Raw genomic sequence first — 18,151 nt, 5'->3', positions numbered from 1 at the left:
TCTAAGATCTGTTTTTGTTTAAGATGTATCTTTATGGTGCATTATACAAATTATCTGAGAGGAAGAGAGAGAGACGAGGGTTAAGATGTAAGATGGGGTCAGACGAGAAAAGACGGGACACAAAAAATACATAATAAAGATTTATGAAAATAAACAATGTGTCCATCATATTATCTTACTCCAAACAATGTTTAGTTATAAAAATGTTAATTGTTATTATGTATTAAGCAGCAGAAAGTCTTTTTTTTTGTCACTTATAATGTCCAATATACTGGACCTTTTGACTGAAACATATAAAATTATTTTAGTATCACTGAGATACTTATGGAAGCCCGTTTCTGCCACTGAATAAAAAATAAGACACTTTATCTCATAATTCTGACTTTTTTCCTCAGAATTATGTGATATTATCTCACAATTATATACATTTAAATAAAGTCAGAAATACAAGATTAAAAACTCGTAATTCTGACTTTTTTTCTCACAAATGTAAGTTTGTGTTGTGAATTACATTGCATTTTTTTTTCTAAAAGTCCAATTTTGAGGGGGAAAAAAAACTGATATGCTCTCGCAACTGCGTGTTATAAAGTCAGAATTGCGAGATATAAACCCACAATTCTGAGAAAAAAAGTCAGAATTGTGAGTTTATATCTTTTTTTTCTCAAAATTGTGTGATATAAACTCACAATTCTGACTTTTTTTTCTCAGAATTGTGTAATATTAACACAATTGTGAGAAATGAAGTCTGAATTTCAAGATAAAAACTTGCAATTCTGTTGGCGCCAATAGCCTTGTGGTTAACGCGCTGACATATAGCGCCATTGCACTGCAGGGGTCTGAGTTTGAATCCTGGCTTGCGAACCTTTCCTGATCCCACCCCCTGCAATTCTGGCTTTTTTCTCACAAATGCAAGTATGTATCTCACAGTTCAGATTTTTTTTTTCCCCAAAAGTCCAATTTTGAGGGGGGGGACTAATATGTTAAGACTAATATGTTCTCAGAATTGAGAGTTTATATTTCACAATTTTGATTTAATAACTCATAATTTTATATTATACAGTTATAATTGCGCGATATAAACCCACAAATCTGAAAAATAAAAAAAGTCAGTTTGAGTCTATTTCTCAGAATTGGGACTTTTTTCTCAAAATTGCATAATACAAACTCACAATTCTGACTTTTTTTCAGAATTATAGATATACATTTTGAGAAATTTTAAATATATATTTTGAGATATAAACTTGCAATTGCGGGTTATAAAGTTTACATCTTGCAATTCTGGGGGTTTTTTTTCCAAAATTGCGTGATATAAATCTGCAATTTTCTCGCAAATGTCAGTCAGTATCTCGCAATTCTGATTTTTTCTTTCTCAATTGTGAGTTTGTCTCACAATTCTGACTTTTTTTCTTGTAATTCTGACTTTTATTTCTCAGAGATGTGAACTCAATGTTTATAACATATTTATAACATATAATAACGCAATTTTAAGTTATGAAGTCCCATTTTTAGGGGCAAAGAGACTGATACGTTCTCAGAATTGTGAGTAAAGGTTCTGAAAAAGACTCAGAATTGTGAGTTTACATCTCACAATTCTTACTTTATAGCTCACAATTGCAAGTTTATATATCAATTCTGAGAGGAGTCAGAATTGCGTTATGTAAACTTTCTTTTTTGTTTTTTTATTCAGTGGTGGAAATGGGCTTCCATAGATAATATGATATTTTTTATAAAAAATATTTTTTTTCCTCCCATTTTCATTTAAATTTTGAAGTAGCGTTTTAGCAATTCGTTTTAGCAATTCATTTTTATTTCAGTTGCAGTTTTAGTTATTTTGGTACATCAGGTTAAAATAAATGAAATGTCATTTCTGAAATCTTTTTTAAGCTAAGAAATTTTTGAAATCTTTGCACAAATGTCAGTATGTTCCAAAAAGAAGACATTCAAATTTTTTCCAGAACACTGCACATTTACAATGAAGAGGTTATGGGAGTGAAGGGATATCTAGGTGTGATGATAAGGTCTGTCAGTTTCATGAAGAAAATAAGATAGGAAAGATATAAATGTAAAGTCTATGCATGTATTTGAGGAAGTTGAAGGTCAATGGACGAGTAAAGGCAGAATTTGTTTGAGGGAGGTATAATATGAAATAAACACCCTTGTTTCTTTTTGAAAGACTCTCATTAAGACAGTAATCCCCTGCCACACACATACCCAGAGACAGCACAAGGCATCCTGGGCCAATGCCAAAAGTGAGAAAGGGCTCACGGAAGACCACCCAGCTCATGCTGTGATCCGGGTGGCATGGAAAAACACTATGGAAATACATGGGCCTCAGACATAACAGCAAAACGCGATGCTCTTAGACACACTTCCCATCCGGACCGAAATGGCTCAGTGCCAGTGTTTAGATTTTATCTTTACCCTAAACTGGAGCGTGTCCAATGCCCGGCTGGCACGGTGACCACAGATACAACTCACGTTTGTGAAGAGCATAACAGCTTGTGGAGTTGTTTACCTTTATAAATAACTGTTTGTTTAAATCTATCTGTGTTGATAAACTTTTGCAAATAAAAAAGATGCAGATTAGAATAATATTTCCACAGCACTGCATGGACAGATCTACAGCAGGTGTGGTCACTGACTACTAGAAGTCTCTGAGAGTTTCATTCACTCAGCAGGACCTGCAGATAAAGCGGTGGAAAGATAATGACAGAGGTGTCCGCCACTGCTAAAGGACTGAACTTTCACATGGGATCAAATAGCAGGAGCTGTAATTTAGGTGTCAGTGGTGAGGTGAAATCCTAGGGTCAACAGATGTATCAAATCGCCAATTCTCAGATTGCTTTAAGTCCCCTGAGGTTTATTAAAAGCATTAAGAAGAGCTCAGACGAGGACTAAGTCACTGTTCCCTGTCACTCAAACATGTATTCTCTGTTTTTTTGATTATATATACTGTTTTAATTGTACTCGATACTTGAGATATTCTGACAGAATTGTGATATAAACGTGTCATTGCGAGTTATAAAGTCAGAATTGTGAGATATAAACTTGCAATTCTGACTTTTTCTCAGAATTGCGTGATAAAATCTTGCAATTGCAAAGTTATAAAGTCAGAATTGTGAGATATAAACTTGCAATTGTGACTTTTTTTCTCAGAATTGCGTGGTATAGACTCACAATTGTGAGTTATAAAGTCAGAATTGCAAGATATAAACTCAGTTCTGAATTTTTTTCTCAGAATTACATTATATAGACTGGCAATTTCAAGATATACAGTCAGAATTGCAATGCACAATTTGCGAGTTATAAAGTGCAAGTTTATATCTTTTTATATCTTTCAATTCTGACTTTATAACTCGCAGTTGCAAGTCTATACCATGCAATTCTGAGAAAAAAACAGAATTGTGAATTTATATCTTGCAATTCTGACTTTTTTCTCAGAATTGTGTGATATAGACTCAGAAGTCAGAATCACAATTCATAAATTCGTAGTTGCGAGTTATAAAGCAGAATTATGCAATATAAACTCAATTCTGAATTCTTTTCATGCAATTGCAAGTTTATATCTCAAAATTCTGACTTGTTTTCTCGCAAAAGTTTTGCTGGGAAAAAAAAGACTGATATGTTTTCAGAATGACAAGTTTATATCTCACAATTCTGACTTAACTTGTAATTGGGTCATTGTATAATTAGGGGTACATTTAGAATTTGACAATGTGAAAAAAAGTTTTCCTGTTTCCCAAAAACCCAAACATGACCTTACATAGCTGCTTTGAAACAATCTATATTGTATAAAGTGCTATATAAATAAAGGTGATCTCTAGGAATATGTGCATAAAATACCATCTATGTTTGCTACTGTCCACCATGTTACCTTTACTGGGTAACACAGTTGACAGGTAACTTAGTTGACATTTTTTGTGTTTTGGGACTATACTCTACATGGAAGCCTAGAACTACTGAGCATATGGTATGTTTAGAAATATATTTTCATAAACAAAACAGTTTTGTTTAAAGTGTCACTTTTAGTTAAAGTGTCTTGTTTAAATTTGCAGCAATAATGCTTGTGTAACACTGTTGACAGTCAGTGAATCCACTCTTGACACAGGTTTGCTAGTTTAAACAATATTAGGGGAAAGAGAGAGAACATAACTTCTAGTGTTTCATCCATGTGCTTCTAGAAGAAATATCATCATACTGTGCAAATTATGTTAGAATGGGACAAACCATTCCTTTTTGAAGGGGGGTTTCTAGTGGGTAACTTAGTTGACAATGGATTTTTGGACACAAATAAAACCAGTTATATCACAATAAACACTTACTATTTTTGAAGAGCACACCCAAATGTCTTGATAACCTAATCTAACTGAAGGCAAAACTATGAAATTAATTTATATTTGAGGTAATTTTCATGCTTAAATGCAGAGTAGAATGAGCAACTTTACAAAATCGGACCATGGTTGTATGTCATATGAACGTTATTTTTGAACAAAAAATGTGGCTTTTTCACCATATAGTAATGTGATTGGAAAAAATGTAATTGTGTACTAGTAAATTAAGCATCGGGGCTTTATATTGATAAAAATATATTAAAAACATACTTCACTGACATGAGAAGTACCCACAACTATAGAATGACCCAATTACATGTTATAAAGTCAGAATTGCTAGATATAAACTCACAATTCTGACTTTTTTCACAAAATTGTGATATAAACGCGCAATTGCGAGTTTGTAAAGACAGAATTGCAAGATATAAATGAGCGATTCTGACTTTTTTCTCAGAATGGTGTGATATAGACTCACAATTGCGAGTTATAAAGTCAGAACTGTGAGATATAAACTTGCAGTTTTGAGAAATTAAGTCAGAATTGCAAGACATAAACTCGCAGTTGTGAGTTATAAAGTCAGGATTATGTGATATAAACTGATGATATATAAATTCTGACTTTTTTTCATGCAGTTTATATCTCAAAATTCTGACTTAACTTGTAATTACATGTTATAAAGTCAGAATTGCTAGATATAAACTCACAGTTCTGAAAAAAATGTCACAATTGCGAAATATAAACTCGCAATTCTTAGAAAAAAGTCAGAATTATGAGTTTATTCTGACTTAATTTCTCAGAATTGCGACTTTATTTTTCAGAATTGGAAGTTTATTTTATACTTCATAACTCACATTTGTGAGTTTATATCTCACAATTCCAAGAAAAAAGTCAGAATTGCTTCTGAACTCGCAATTACGAGAAAAAAAAGTCAGAATTCTGAGATAAAAAGTCACAATTACCTTCTTTTTAAATAAATGGTGGAAACAGGCTTCCATAGAAAATTGGACATCACATAGATAAATTACATTTTATAATATATTAATTTTTTTTTAATGACAAACAATAGTATGTTTTAAAATATTAATGATATTTCACAGTTGTATTTTTTCATTTATTTATTTACAATTAAATGCAGCTTTAGTGACCATGAACTTCTTCCAAAGACATTAACTTTTTTTTTTTTAAATCTTATGTACTCCAAACTTCTGAACAGTAGTTTATCTCACATGTGCAACATTATTTCTTGTCACTGCAACTTCTCGTAAGTGCGACTTCATTTTTCACAATCTGACATTGTATCTTATTTTAAACTTCATCTCAGTTTTATATTTCATTGCTCTGTAACAGGCTTCTATAAATTTGCAAACATGCTATACCATTAATTTCAACACCTTCCGATTAAACTCCTGCACAGTAATTTGTTCCACTTTAAAAGGCCTTGACACCTGATAAACTTTTGTGTTTGCTTTGTTTTGATTGCTGCGGTAAATAATGTGAGTAGGTGTTACCAGCACTCAGACCTCATTTGTCACCATCCGCAAAGACAGAGGTTGGATACTTTGCAGGAAGAGATCATAAAATTCACCTCATGCTGATGAGGACGTCTCCGTTTCTGAAGATAAAGAGCAGGATGTTCTCCTGAGTGACGTCGTGAAAGTTAGCGCTCTTTTCGTTGGCAAAGAAAAGATCGGGTTTCCACAGGCATTTGAACATCTTCGGGTCAACCGTGAGCGAGTCCGACTTGAAATCCTGAGGAAGCCGGAGTCGGGGGTCGTTCCAGCGCTGTCTCAAGAAGATGTTGACGCGATAGTCCTAGAAAATACAAGCCAAAATATCCATTAAGGTTTTCAGGAATTCAATCAAGTATTTTCTGACACCGAAAATTTGCTTGTGGGTGGGTGGTAGTTAGCAGGGCTGACACCTGTCTTTGTGTTACGTGACAGGAACTGTGAGAAGTTTTGATTTGGACACAAAAACAGCACATTAGTCCTAAGGGTGACAGAGGAGCCCAGGTGTCTTAGGCATCGCCATGGCAACAAGCATTTCTCACGACCTCTGAGTGATGTTTTAAAACACGCTCATCTCTGAAGTATCCAGGCTCCAATAACGGCTGGTATTGAAGGCGCACAGCTGCGGCGCTTGGAGCTGCTCCTATTTACATTTCCAACTATCGCAAACATCAGAGGCGTGCGACGGGTGCTGCAATGAGGGCTCGCGCTGTATGTGAGCACCTACACTAGGGAAAACACAGGGTTCGTTAAGTCAGATTGGCCCCAGCTTCCCTGTCGGCTTGCGTGAGCAAAAGGCTTTGAAGTGGCATTTTCTAGTGGAGCTTGTTTTGCTAGCGCTGATACTGTGAAGACAGACGACATGCCAAATAAAATGGCCACACTCCAGCTGTACTAGGTCAAGTGAATTCGGTTTCTAAATGTTTCTGGGTGTGTTGTCCCTGCGTGTATGATTCACATCTTGGTATGTCCTGTTTTTCATTTAGGGCTCTGACCAGGAACATTTGGGATGTATTACACACACTATGGATGGCACGGTGGCATCCCAGCTAACAGGGAACATTCTCTGAACAGGTTCTCTCAAAGTTATGAACAAACGTTCTTCCAGAAACGTTTTTTTCAAAGTTAGCGCAAAAACATTATTTCTACATCATTAACAGAATGTTTTTTCTGAAAGCCGTTTCTTTAAATGTTACTACTTGTTTTAGAATGTTTTAAAAATGTACTATTTTGTTCCCTTGGTTTACTAAATTGTGTGCACAAGTTACTAATTCGTTCCCTTGTTTTAAATAAATCATGCACATGATTTACTAATTCGTTCCCTCGATTTACTAAATCATGGACACGATTTACAATACGAATTTGTTCCCCCAGTTTACTAAATCGTGCACACAATTTATTAATTCGTTCCCTCTGTTTACTAAATTGTGCACACAAGTTACTAATTCGTTCCCTCAGTTCAGTAAATCGTGCACACAATTTTATTAATTTGTTCCCTGTGTTTACTAAATTATGTGCACGATTTACTAATTCGTTCCCTCTACTTACTAAATTGTGCACACAAGTTACTAATTCATTCCCTCGGTTTACTAAATTGTGCGCACAAGTTACTAATTCATTCCCTCAGTTCAGTAAATCGTGCACACAATTTTATTAATTTGTTCCCTGTGTTTACTAAATTATGTGCACGATTTACTAATTCGTTCCCTCTACTTACTAAATTGTGCACACAAGTTACTAATTCTTTCCCTCAGTTCAGTAAATCGTGCACACAATTTTATTAATTTGGTTTACTAAATTGTGCGCACAAGTTACTAATTCATTCCCTCGGTTTACTAAATTGTGCGCACAAGTTACTAATTCATTCCCTCGGTTTACTAAATTGTTACTAATTCATTCCCTCGGTTTACTAAATTGTGCGCACAAGTTACTAATTCATTCCCTCGGTTTACTAAATTGTGCACACAAGTTACTAATTCGTTCCCTCAGTTCACTAAATCGTGCACACAATTTTATTAATTTGTTCCCTGTGTTTACTAAATTATGTGCACGATTTACTAATTCGTTCCCTCTACTTACTAAATTGTGCACACAAGTTACTAATTCTTTCCCTCGGTTTACTAAATTGTGCGCACAAGTTACTAATTCATTCCCTCGGTTTACTAAATTGTGCGCACAAGTTACTAATTCGTTTCCTCGGTTTACTAAATTGTGCGCACAAGTTACTAATTCATTTCCTCGGTTTACTAAATTGTGGGCACAAGTTACTAATTCGTTTCCTCGGTTTACTAAATTGTGCGCACAAGTTACTAATTCATTTCCTCGGTTTACTAAATTGTGCACACAAGTTACTAATTCGTTCGCTCTGTTTACTAAATTGTGGGCACAAGTTACTAATTCGTTTCCTCGGTTTACTAAATTGTGCGCACAAGTTACTAATTCATTTCCTCGGTTTACTAAATTGTGCACACAAGTTACTAATTCGTTCCCTCTGTTTACTAAATTGTGCGCACAAGTTACTAGTTCATTCCCTCGGTTTACTAAATTGTGCGCACAAGTTACTAATTCATTTTCTCGGTTTACTAAATTGTGGGCACAAGTTACTAATTCATTTCCTCGGTTTACTAAATTGTGGGCACAAGTTACTAATTCATTTCCTCGGTTTACTAAATTGTGCGCACAAGTTACTAATTCATTTCCTCGGTTTACTAAATTGTGCGCACAAGTTACTAATTCATTTCCTCGGTTTACTAAATTGTGTGCACAAGTTACTAATTCATTTCCTCGGTTTACTAAATTGTGCACACAAGTTACTAATTCGTTCCCTCTGTTTACTAAATTGTGCGCACAAGTTACTAGTTCATTCCCTCGGTTTACTAAATTGTGCGCACAAGTTACTAATTCATTTTCTCGGTTTACTAAATTGTGGGCACAAGTTACTAATTCGTCCCTCAGTTTACTAAAGCGTGTGGAGAAGTTACTAATTTGTTCCCTTGGTATATTAAATTGTGCGCACAAGTTGCTAATTCATTCCCTTGGTTTACTAAATCGTGCACACAATTTACTAATTCATTCCCTTGCTTTACTAAATCCTGCACATGAGTTACTAATTCGTTCCCTCGGTTTACTAAATCATGCACATGATTTACTAATTCATTCACTCAGTTTACTAAATTGTGCACACGATTTACTAATTAGTTTCTTCGGTTTACTAAATTGTCCGCACAAGTTACTAATTTGTTCCCTTGGTTTACTAAATTGTGCGCACAAGTTACTAATTCATTCTCCCGGTTTATTAAATTGTGACATGAGTTACTAATTCATGCCCTTGGTTTAAGTAAATCATGTGCACAGTTGACTTATTTGTTCCCTCGGTATACTAAATTGTGTGCACAATTTACTATTTCTTTCCATCGGTTTATGAGAATGTGGACAGGAAGCAGAACAAATTATTATTTTGTGTGCACAATTTACGTTTTTTCCCCTGGCTGCATGTCATGTGCAGGGCTCCGTATGAATCCATTGATATTTTTCCTCTGTGATGTTATCATTATGGTTTTTGTATGGACTGTTCTATTCTTTTAAATTTAGAAATTTTTTTAAAACAATACTATGATGATTATAGTCATCGTCTATAGTTATCCAGCCTTTACTGTAGACATGACCAAGAAAAAAATGTTTTAAAAACAACTGACATTTTAGCAAGGTTAGTAAAATTTTCTTAAACCATATTTTTTTTTAGCTGTAATGTTTACAAGTGCTGTTTTGTTGGACCTTCCTGTCCAAATGGTAATAAAGTGCTAAACAAGCTGTGGTAGGCAAAGTGGCCTACTTCTTACTAGTCAGGTCTCTGGAGAGGTTATGAATAGCCTTTTTGTATATCTGTCATATACCACCTGTGCATTTTAAGGTTAACCACAGCAGAATGATGCAACAACAAAATGGGACCTCATTTCCAATGCTATAAAAGCCTGGTGTCACGCAACACTCCTGTAGAAGTGACTGCAAAACTATATTCAACCTATGACACCAAGCAGTGCCGGGCAGAAAACATGACTCTCTGATGTGTTTCCAGGGGAAATATTTTCAGTGGAGGTGATCTGAAACACTCTGGCACGATGGGTTGTTTATGGGTGTCACTGCTCATAAGAAGCCAGACGTAAGATTGTGGGGTCTGGAGCTGATTTTTTTCCCCCTGTTGGAGTGTTAAGTAAACACGGTAAGCCTAAAATAAAGCGCACAGTCATGAATCCAATCGTCTGTCGGGTAGGAGTTGTCTGACAATCTGACATTTTTAAAACTTTTTTTTCCCTCACAAAATGTTTGAGACTGATCTGTTCTTTTCTGATCCAATCATTGATTTCAATATCAATGACATTTTAAGATTCAGAAATTTAAAAAGTAAGAAAAAAAGTTGAATATTGAGAAAAATACAAGATTCAATGGCCAAAGTACTGTTGGACTAGAACACCTCAAAGGGTTGTGTCATCCAAAACTGTAAATAATTTAAATGTCACTTTTTAACTGATTTTTGTCCAGCTTGTTTTGATAAACATCGATATTCAAGGAACATTTTGTTGTTGTTACTGTATAGTGACATTACAAACAAGTTGATTGATTTATAGGAAAGAACTTGCTCTGATTTAATCATTACAATCAAAATAATAATTTCAAGCAAATAAATATAGAGAAAATATGTAACTAATTATTTACACTACCATTCTAAAAGTTTGGGGGTCAGTCTATTTCTATTTTAAAAATGCTTTTAATTTAAACTTTCTATTTATCAAAAAATCCTACAAATGTATTACAGTTAACAAAAACGGGGAAAAAAAAATTGAAATAATTATTTAGCGCCAAAACAGCATATCAAAATAATTTCTGAAGGACCACGTGACACTGAAGACTGAAGTAATGGCTGCTGAAAATTTATCATAGGAATAAATGATATTTTAAAATGTTAAAATAGAAAACAGTGATTTTATATATATTAGATATTATTTATTTTTTTATTATACTTATTATTATATGTTTGTGTTTACTATTTATGTGTATAAAAAGACAAAAGTGATGTGGCATACCATAGTGGTCTCTTGGATGGACCCAAAACTGTTGATGAAAATGTTCACACGATCCTCAACAGGAATACCTAAAAACAAAACAAAACATAAACAAACTATACGTCTCAGCACATCAATCACATACATCAAACAAGACGCACCCTAAGTCATTCTAACAATTTAAGCGGTGCACTTTCTCACGGACTATTACGGGTAACATTAACTATTTGGTTTATACCATGAAACATATGTTTTCACTTTATGTATAGTACATGGAAAGCATGGCATTATAGGAAAATGCTTCAACTACTCCACTGCTATTCCTATTCCCAAGATTATAATGTTGACTTTAATGACTGCCAGGAGCTTTCATCTTGCCCAGATATGAAGAGCAGCTGCCTGGCCATAGGGAGTAATAACACTGAATCATACAGTGAGCTCTTAACACTCAGACCACATCAAGGCCCATGTTTACGCTGAATGCCAGCGAGCAGGGAGGCAACAGAGGTTCTCACTCTTTACAACCTGCTTCATTATATCAGGAAAGGCTGCCAACAGTAGCATAACCTAGAATGACGTATCTGCCACAATGTATATACACACAATAAAACATGCTTTGTGATGTTTAATAATTGGACATAAATATATTCATTGACAGGTGGGCAGGCAAAAGACAATGTAATAATAGTGAACAAGAAAAGGAAAAATAGCTGTAAATAGTAAATAGAAGAATACATTTAAACAAGGAAATGAATGGTTGTTGCTACTGCTGAGGTAATCTGGGTAAGTGCTAGGGTGTTGATAGGCAGTTGCTAAGATGTTTTTTAGTCATTGCTAGGGTGTCTTTACATGATTTCTAGGATGTTACTAGATAGATGTAATGACATAATGAATCTTGTTCATTATTATACTTATATCATGGAATTACAAGAATGAAGTACTGACCTTTGAAGTTGGGTCGGATTCTTGGGTCATAGCTGACCAAAAGCCTGTTGAGGATGTTGCTGGTAGAGTTTGCTGGAACCCGTGCTAGATCCTCTGACGACAGCTGCCTGAAGGGACCAAAGATAGTTTTGATGTTGTTAATAGTTGCACCCTTATGTCCCCCACATTAGGGTGCAGCCATTAAAGGAGAAGCCCACTTCCAGAACAACAATTTACAAATAATTTACTCACCCCCGTCACCCAAGATGTTCATGTCTTTCTTTCTTCAGTCATAAAGAAATTACGTTTTTTGAGGAAAATATTTCAGCATTTTTCTCCATATAATGGACTGATTTGGTGCCCCGATTTGGAACTTCCAAAATGCAGTTTAAATGTGGCTTCAAACAATCCCAAATGTGGTTATAAACGATCCCAGCTGAGAAAGAAGGGTTTTATTTAGCGTAGCGATTGGTTATTTTAATAAAAAGAACAATTTCTATACTTTTTAATGCCAAACGCTCGTCTTGTCTTACTCTGCTTGGACTGTTTTTGTTCCGGTGCATGACAGTTAGGGTATGTCGAGAAACTCCCATCTCATGTTCTCCCACAACTTCGAAATCGTCCTATATCGCTGTTTTACCTTTTTCGTTAAGGGCGTTTGATCTTTGCATGTTCACGTTGCAAAGACTGGGTCAGAACTTCTGCAGCGATGTAGGATGATTTTGAAATGATTTTTGAAGTTGAGGGAGAAAATACGATTGAAGTTTTTCAACATACACTAACTGTCTTGAGTCAGAATACACAGAGTTCATGGAGAGAAAGGCAAGACGAGAATTTGAGATTAAAAAGTATTTAAATTGTATTTTGTTAATAAAAATAACCAATCATTTCGCTAGATAAGACCCTTCTTCCTCGGCTGGGATCGTTTACAACCGCATTTGGGATCGTTTGAAGCTGCATATAAGGTGTATTTTGGAAGTTCAAAATCGGGGCACCATACCAGTCCATTATATGGACAAAAACGCTGAAATGTTTTACTCAAAAAACATAATTTCTTTACGACTGAAGAAAGAAAGACATCTTGGATGACAAGGGGGTGAGTACATTATATGTGAATCTTTGTTTTGGAAGTGGACTTCTCCTTTAACAACATCAAAACTATGTGAAATCATGCTCATGTTTAAAGTTTGAGTCATCTGTTTATTACAGTGTCTTTCCATTTTCATTATACTATTGTGAAGGGCAACTTTTCAAAATCTAGAGTCAAACATTATTACCGTTGTGAGTTCATGTGTTACAGTGTGAAGTGCACACAACATTAGAGCAGATTAGCTGTTTTTATAGTTCCTTAGTCAACTTGATGTGTGTCTAGCGCAATAGACCAATTTGGAGTAGACATCACAGTTACATCACCTGCAGCTGCACGCACATAGTGGTTGCAGAAAACCACTGGTAACAAGTGGAGGTAAACGGTAAAAATCCATGCCACGAAATGTTGAATACAAATGCACTTACGAAGGACAGTAAACCTGTTTTCCCTTTTTCTTTCCTTTCTTAGCAGATTTTTCTTTGGTGAATCCTCCTTCCATCCAGAGACAGATGATAAGCAACAAGAAAATCACCTTTAGAGCCTTCATATTACAGCAGTTCATCTTCTGGAAGAGAAACAACACATACAACAAGAGCAGGTATATATGTATTACATTAGGTGCATTGCTGACATTATTTCTATCATGGTTATTAGGTGATTTAGTGATATTTTTTCTGATAGCATGATCAATGCTCTTTATTTAACTACAAATATAAAACAAAACAATGTCAATGCCATTATTTACCCAACCTCTTATTGTTCCAAATCTGTTCCAAGACCCTTGTTCATCTTTGGAACACAAATTAAGATATTTTTGATGAAATTCAAGAGCTTTCTGACCTTGCATAGGCAGCATCGGAACTGACACATTCAAGGCCCAGATTTACAGACCAAAATTTACAGATAATTTACTCACACCTTGTCATCCAAGATGTTCATGTCTTTCTTTCTTCACTCGAAAAGAAATTATGTTTTTTGAGGAAAACATTTCAGGAATGTTCTCCATATAGTGGACTTCTATGGTGCCCGTGAGTTTGAACTTCCAAAATGAAGTTTAAATGCAGCTTCAAAGGACTCTAACCAATTTCTGACGAGGAAGAAGGGTCTTATTTAGCAGAATGACAATGCAATGCACTCATGCTCATCTTGTCTGTGTAATCTAGGTCAATACAGTTAGGGTAGGTCAAAAAAATCCCATCTCATTTTCTCAAAATTGTCCCAAAAAAGTCAACGGTCAAACACCCTTTAAAAAAAAAAGGTAAAACAGCAATGTAGGACAATTTTGAAGTTGGAGGAGAAAATAAGATGCACATGGCAGAGCAAGACAAGATGAGCATTTGAGGTTAAAAAGTATATAAATTGTACATTTGTTTTTAGAAAATTGCCAGTTGTTTTGATTGTTTAGATAAGACCCTTATTCCTTGGCTGGGATCATTTAGAGCCCTTTGAAGCTGCATTTAAACTACATTTTGGAAGTTCAAACTCACGAGCACCATAGAAGTCCACTATATGGAGAACATTCCTGAAATGCTTTCCTCAAGAAACATAATATCTTTATGACTAAAGAAAGAAAGACATGAATATCTTGGATAACAAGGGGGTGAGTAAATTATCTGTAAGTTTTTGTTCTGGAAGTGAACTTCTCCTTTAACAACTACTGTTTCAAAGAAAAATAAAAAATGTGATATTATTTCCTTTTTCAAAGCCTTTCATAAGCAGAGCACTGAAATTCCCAGTGATATTAATGGATAACAGTGTCCTCTCAGAGGACGTACAGTTAGGGCAAGACTACGCTGGACTGTCTTGGAGACTGATGGTCCGTTGGCTCAGGAAATGTGGTTCTGTTGTATCCGTGACCGCTTTAAAAATGGTTATGGGTGTCTGTCACTGTGGGTGGTCTGACAATGTGCTTCTACAGTATAAAAGCACACTGTTTCCACAAATTATATATATAAAATTATTGAATTCATTACCGAAACAAATAATTTTGCCCCTTGTAAACACTGCCTTACAGATATTTATGTTGCAGGTGTTCTTGGTATCCTACCATGTGCATTATAAGAATATTAGCAGGATTTATTCATTTAAAATGTACCATAGGAAATAGCTTTGGAAAGACACAGTTATGCCTATAGTGAGACCTACATGTCAGCAGTTTGAAATATGCCAGACGTCAAACTATTTGACTCATGTACAGTGCTCTGTACAACACAACCATCCATGAGTGTCCCAAATGTAGAGGAAAGGAAACAATTGGAAAGCTCAGCAAGAGGAATTCCCCTCTGAGGAACACTGCCAGAAACTCCCCTGTCTAGACTCTTCCACCCTCCACCTCTGGAGGCCTGATTCTGCGCCAGTGCATTGATCATCATCTTAACTGAAACAGGCCAGCGTTCATGCACACTCCTCCAATCTCTCACTCATTCCATCATTATTATTATCACCAGATGCCTGTGTTTCTCCTTCACATCTCTCCATATCTCTTTCTCTCTCATTCCCTTTCTTTTCCCTGATTTAGCGGTCATGGCAATTTGAGTTTAATGTCCTTTCTTGGAAAGACACACACAAGCACTGACTGCAGGTCCATATATGAAGTATAGAAATTCAAGTAATGGATTATAATGTTTTACTACGGAAGATAATTTAAGGGAAGGAGAGACATGGTTTTGTTTTATTTTCACAACAGACTAAATCTAATTAAACTTAACCCATATTCAATTGAAACACTTCTCCTTTTTTGGCCGTCTGCCCTTAGTAAGTCTGACTGCTTCATTCACAGCTAAAAAAAAAAAACTCACTCATGATCCCTAACCTATAACACAGATCTGTATAGTAACATAAGGAAAAACAGATAAGCATCCAGAAATGAAGTATTAGAGGTAACTGAGGTGAAAAAATACATTTAATTATGTTTAATATATTAATTTAAGCCTACTGTAGCTCACACAATATGCTACAGCAATCAGAAGAGGTATCAACAAACTGCTGACCATACAATATTATGATGACTCCATATAGTGGGTTTATCACCATATAGATAAATATAAAAATATAAATGTGTTTGTGTTGATTCACATCAAATACATTTTAAACCTATTATCTAATAATGAAATGCTAATATAACATAAAATAATACTTAGGTATATAATGTATTTATCAAAATAATAATGATAAAATGAAAATAGTATTTCAATACAACTACAAAACATGCATTATACACATGTATGTTATGGTTTTGATTCAACAGTAAAATAAAATCATAATTAGGCCCAAATTACATAATCTTAGCCTGACACATGACGCTCATATTGCCAAACCCCATATGCTTACAGTATATTTTATGTTTATGCAAATACGTAATGGTATAACAACGACCTGTGGATGCATTTGAGCATCAAGTTGAAGAAGTTGCATTCAGGCATGATAGAAAATAAAGCGAGTTACGGCAGCAGATGGGGGAGAGGGAAAACATAGCAACAGCATCCTCCATGACGACGAGGGGGTTGGGATGACGATGATGAGGGGAAATACAACACAGAATGACAGCATTTACGCGCGTCGCACCTCCCCCCATTCATCACACACATTTAAAACGCTCAGTCGCTCTTTTCTTTAAATATTACACACGGTTTCACTCACCATTTCAATATGTTAGCGGTTGTTGTTCCACAGATCCGATCCAGTAGCGCTGACAGTGCAATCGGTCGTTAAAAAGCCTTCATGACCAGTCGCCGTCTATATCGCATTCTGCTCGTCGTTTCCTCAGTCAGCGCGAAACGTTGGAATAGCGTTCATTATGCCGCCGAATCCTGTTGGTTTTTCTTACCTTGTTCAATTTTAATAATCTAAACAGAATCTATATTCCCGCTGTCCTATTGCATTGGTAAAGGGTTGCCAAGATGGAGCCTTGTGTGTGCACCTGTCATGCAACATGCGCAGTAGAAGGCTGTACAAGGACAGAATTAATCACACAGCTTCCACAGCAGCACTGGAACATAATGCAAGGCCATCACACTTGCTCTGCCGTTTCAGCACAAGTGTTTCTGAAAATGATTAGCACACGCAATATTCTCTATTGTGTCTGTATGGTGCTTGAAATTGCGCTTTTGTAACAGAGAGAAGAAAAAGAGAATACATAGGAGAATCATTGAACATAGTAAAAAAATGAATGCAAGGGTGAATGCTAGAAAAAAATAAATGCAAGGACAAATGCAAAATGGAATAAATGCAAAGAGAGAGAGGCATAAATATAGTTGAAGTCAAAAGTTTACACACCTTGCAAAATGTGCAAAATTATTTTACCAAAATAAGAGAGATCATACAAAATTCATGTTATTTTTATTTAGTACTGACCTGAATGAGATATTTCACATAGAATATGTTTGCATATAGTTCACAAGAGAAAATAATAGTTGAATTTATAAAAATGAAATGACCCGTTCAAAAGTTTTCATACACTTTATTCTTGATACTGCGTTGTTACCTGAATGATTTTATTATTTTTTTTTTTTTTTGTTGATAGTTGTTCATGAGTCTCTTGTTTGTCGTGAACAGTTAAACTGCCCGCTGTTTTTCAGAAAAGTCCTTCAGGTCACACAAATTATTTGGTTATTCAGCATTTTTGTGTATTTGAACAACAATGTATATTTCCAGCAATGACTGTCTGATTTGAGATCCATTTTTTCACACCGAAGACAACTGAGGGGCTCATATGCAACTATTACAGAAGGTTCAAACAGTCACTGATGCTCCAGAAAGAAAAACGATGCATTAAGACCTGGGGGGTGAAAACTTTTTGAATTTGAAGATCAGGGTAAATTTAACTTATTTTGATTTCTGGGGAACATGTAAATATCTTCTGTAGCTTCTGAAGGGCAGTACTAAATGAAAAAATATGATTTTTATGCAAAATAGGAAAAATGTACACATCCTCATTCTGTTCAAAAGATTACACCCCTGGTTCTTAAAGCATCATTATTCCTTCTGGAGCATCAGTGAGCGTTTGAACCTTTTGTTATAGTTGCATATGAGTTCCTCAGTTGTCTTCGGTGTGAAAAGATGGATCTCAAAATCATACAGTCATTGTTGGAAAGGGTTCAAATACACAAAAATGCTGCAAAACCAACTAATTTTTGGTGCCTGAAGGACTTTTCAGCAAGCAGTTTAACTGTTCAGGACAAACAAGGGACTCATGAACAACTATCACTATACAGAAAAAACAACAACAAAAAAAAAAAC

The 18,151-nt window shown here is 35.3% G+C and overlaps 1 protein-coding gene across 1 annotated transcript in view; it reads right to left on the bottom strand.

Moving 5' to 3' along the window:
* The window catches only part of glrbb (glycine receptor, beta b), a 28,816-nt gene extending 11,920 nt beyond the window's left edge, over positions 1–16,896 (bottom strand). Inside the window, exons 1-5 of the mRNA XM_051128017.1 lie at positions 16,553–16,896; positions 13,339–13,478; positions 11,845–11,951; positions 10,921–10,988; positions 5,917–6,143 (exon numbers count right to left, since the gene is read on the bottom strand). Of these exons, the coding sequence (XP_050983974.1) occupies positions 5,917–6,143; positions 10,921–10,988; positions 11,845–11,951; positions 13,339–13,478; positions 16,553–16,555 (545 nt within the window). The 5' untranslated portion in view covers positions 16,556–16,896. The remainder of the gene's footprint in view (positions 1–5,916; positions 6,144–10,920; positions 10,989–11,844; positions 11,952–13,338; positions 13,479–16,552) is intronic.
* Between the last annotated feature and the right edge of the window lie 1,255 nt (positions 16,897–18,151).

Source organism: Labeo rohita, chromosome 14 (genome assembly GCF_022985175.1).
Source record: "Labeo rohita strain BAU-BD-2019 chromosome 14, IGBB_LRoh.1.0, whole genome shotgun sequence".
Lineage (NCBI taxonomy): Eukaryota > Metazoa > Chordata > Actinopteri > Cypriniformes > Cyprinidae > Labeo > Labeo rohita.
The sequence above is the reverse complement of the archived record's forward strand: the minus strand, read 5'-3'. Positions and strand labels throughout refer to the sequence as shown.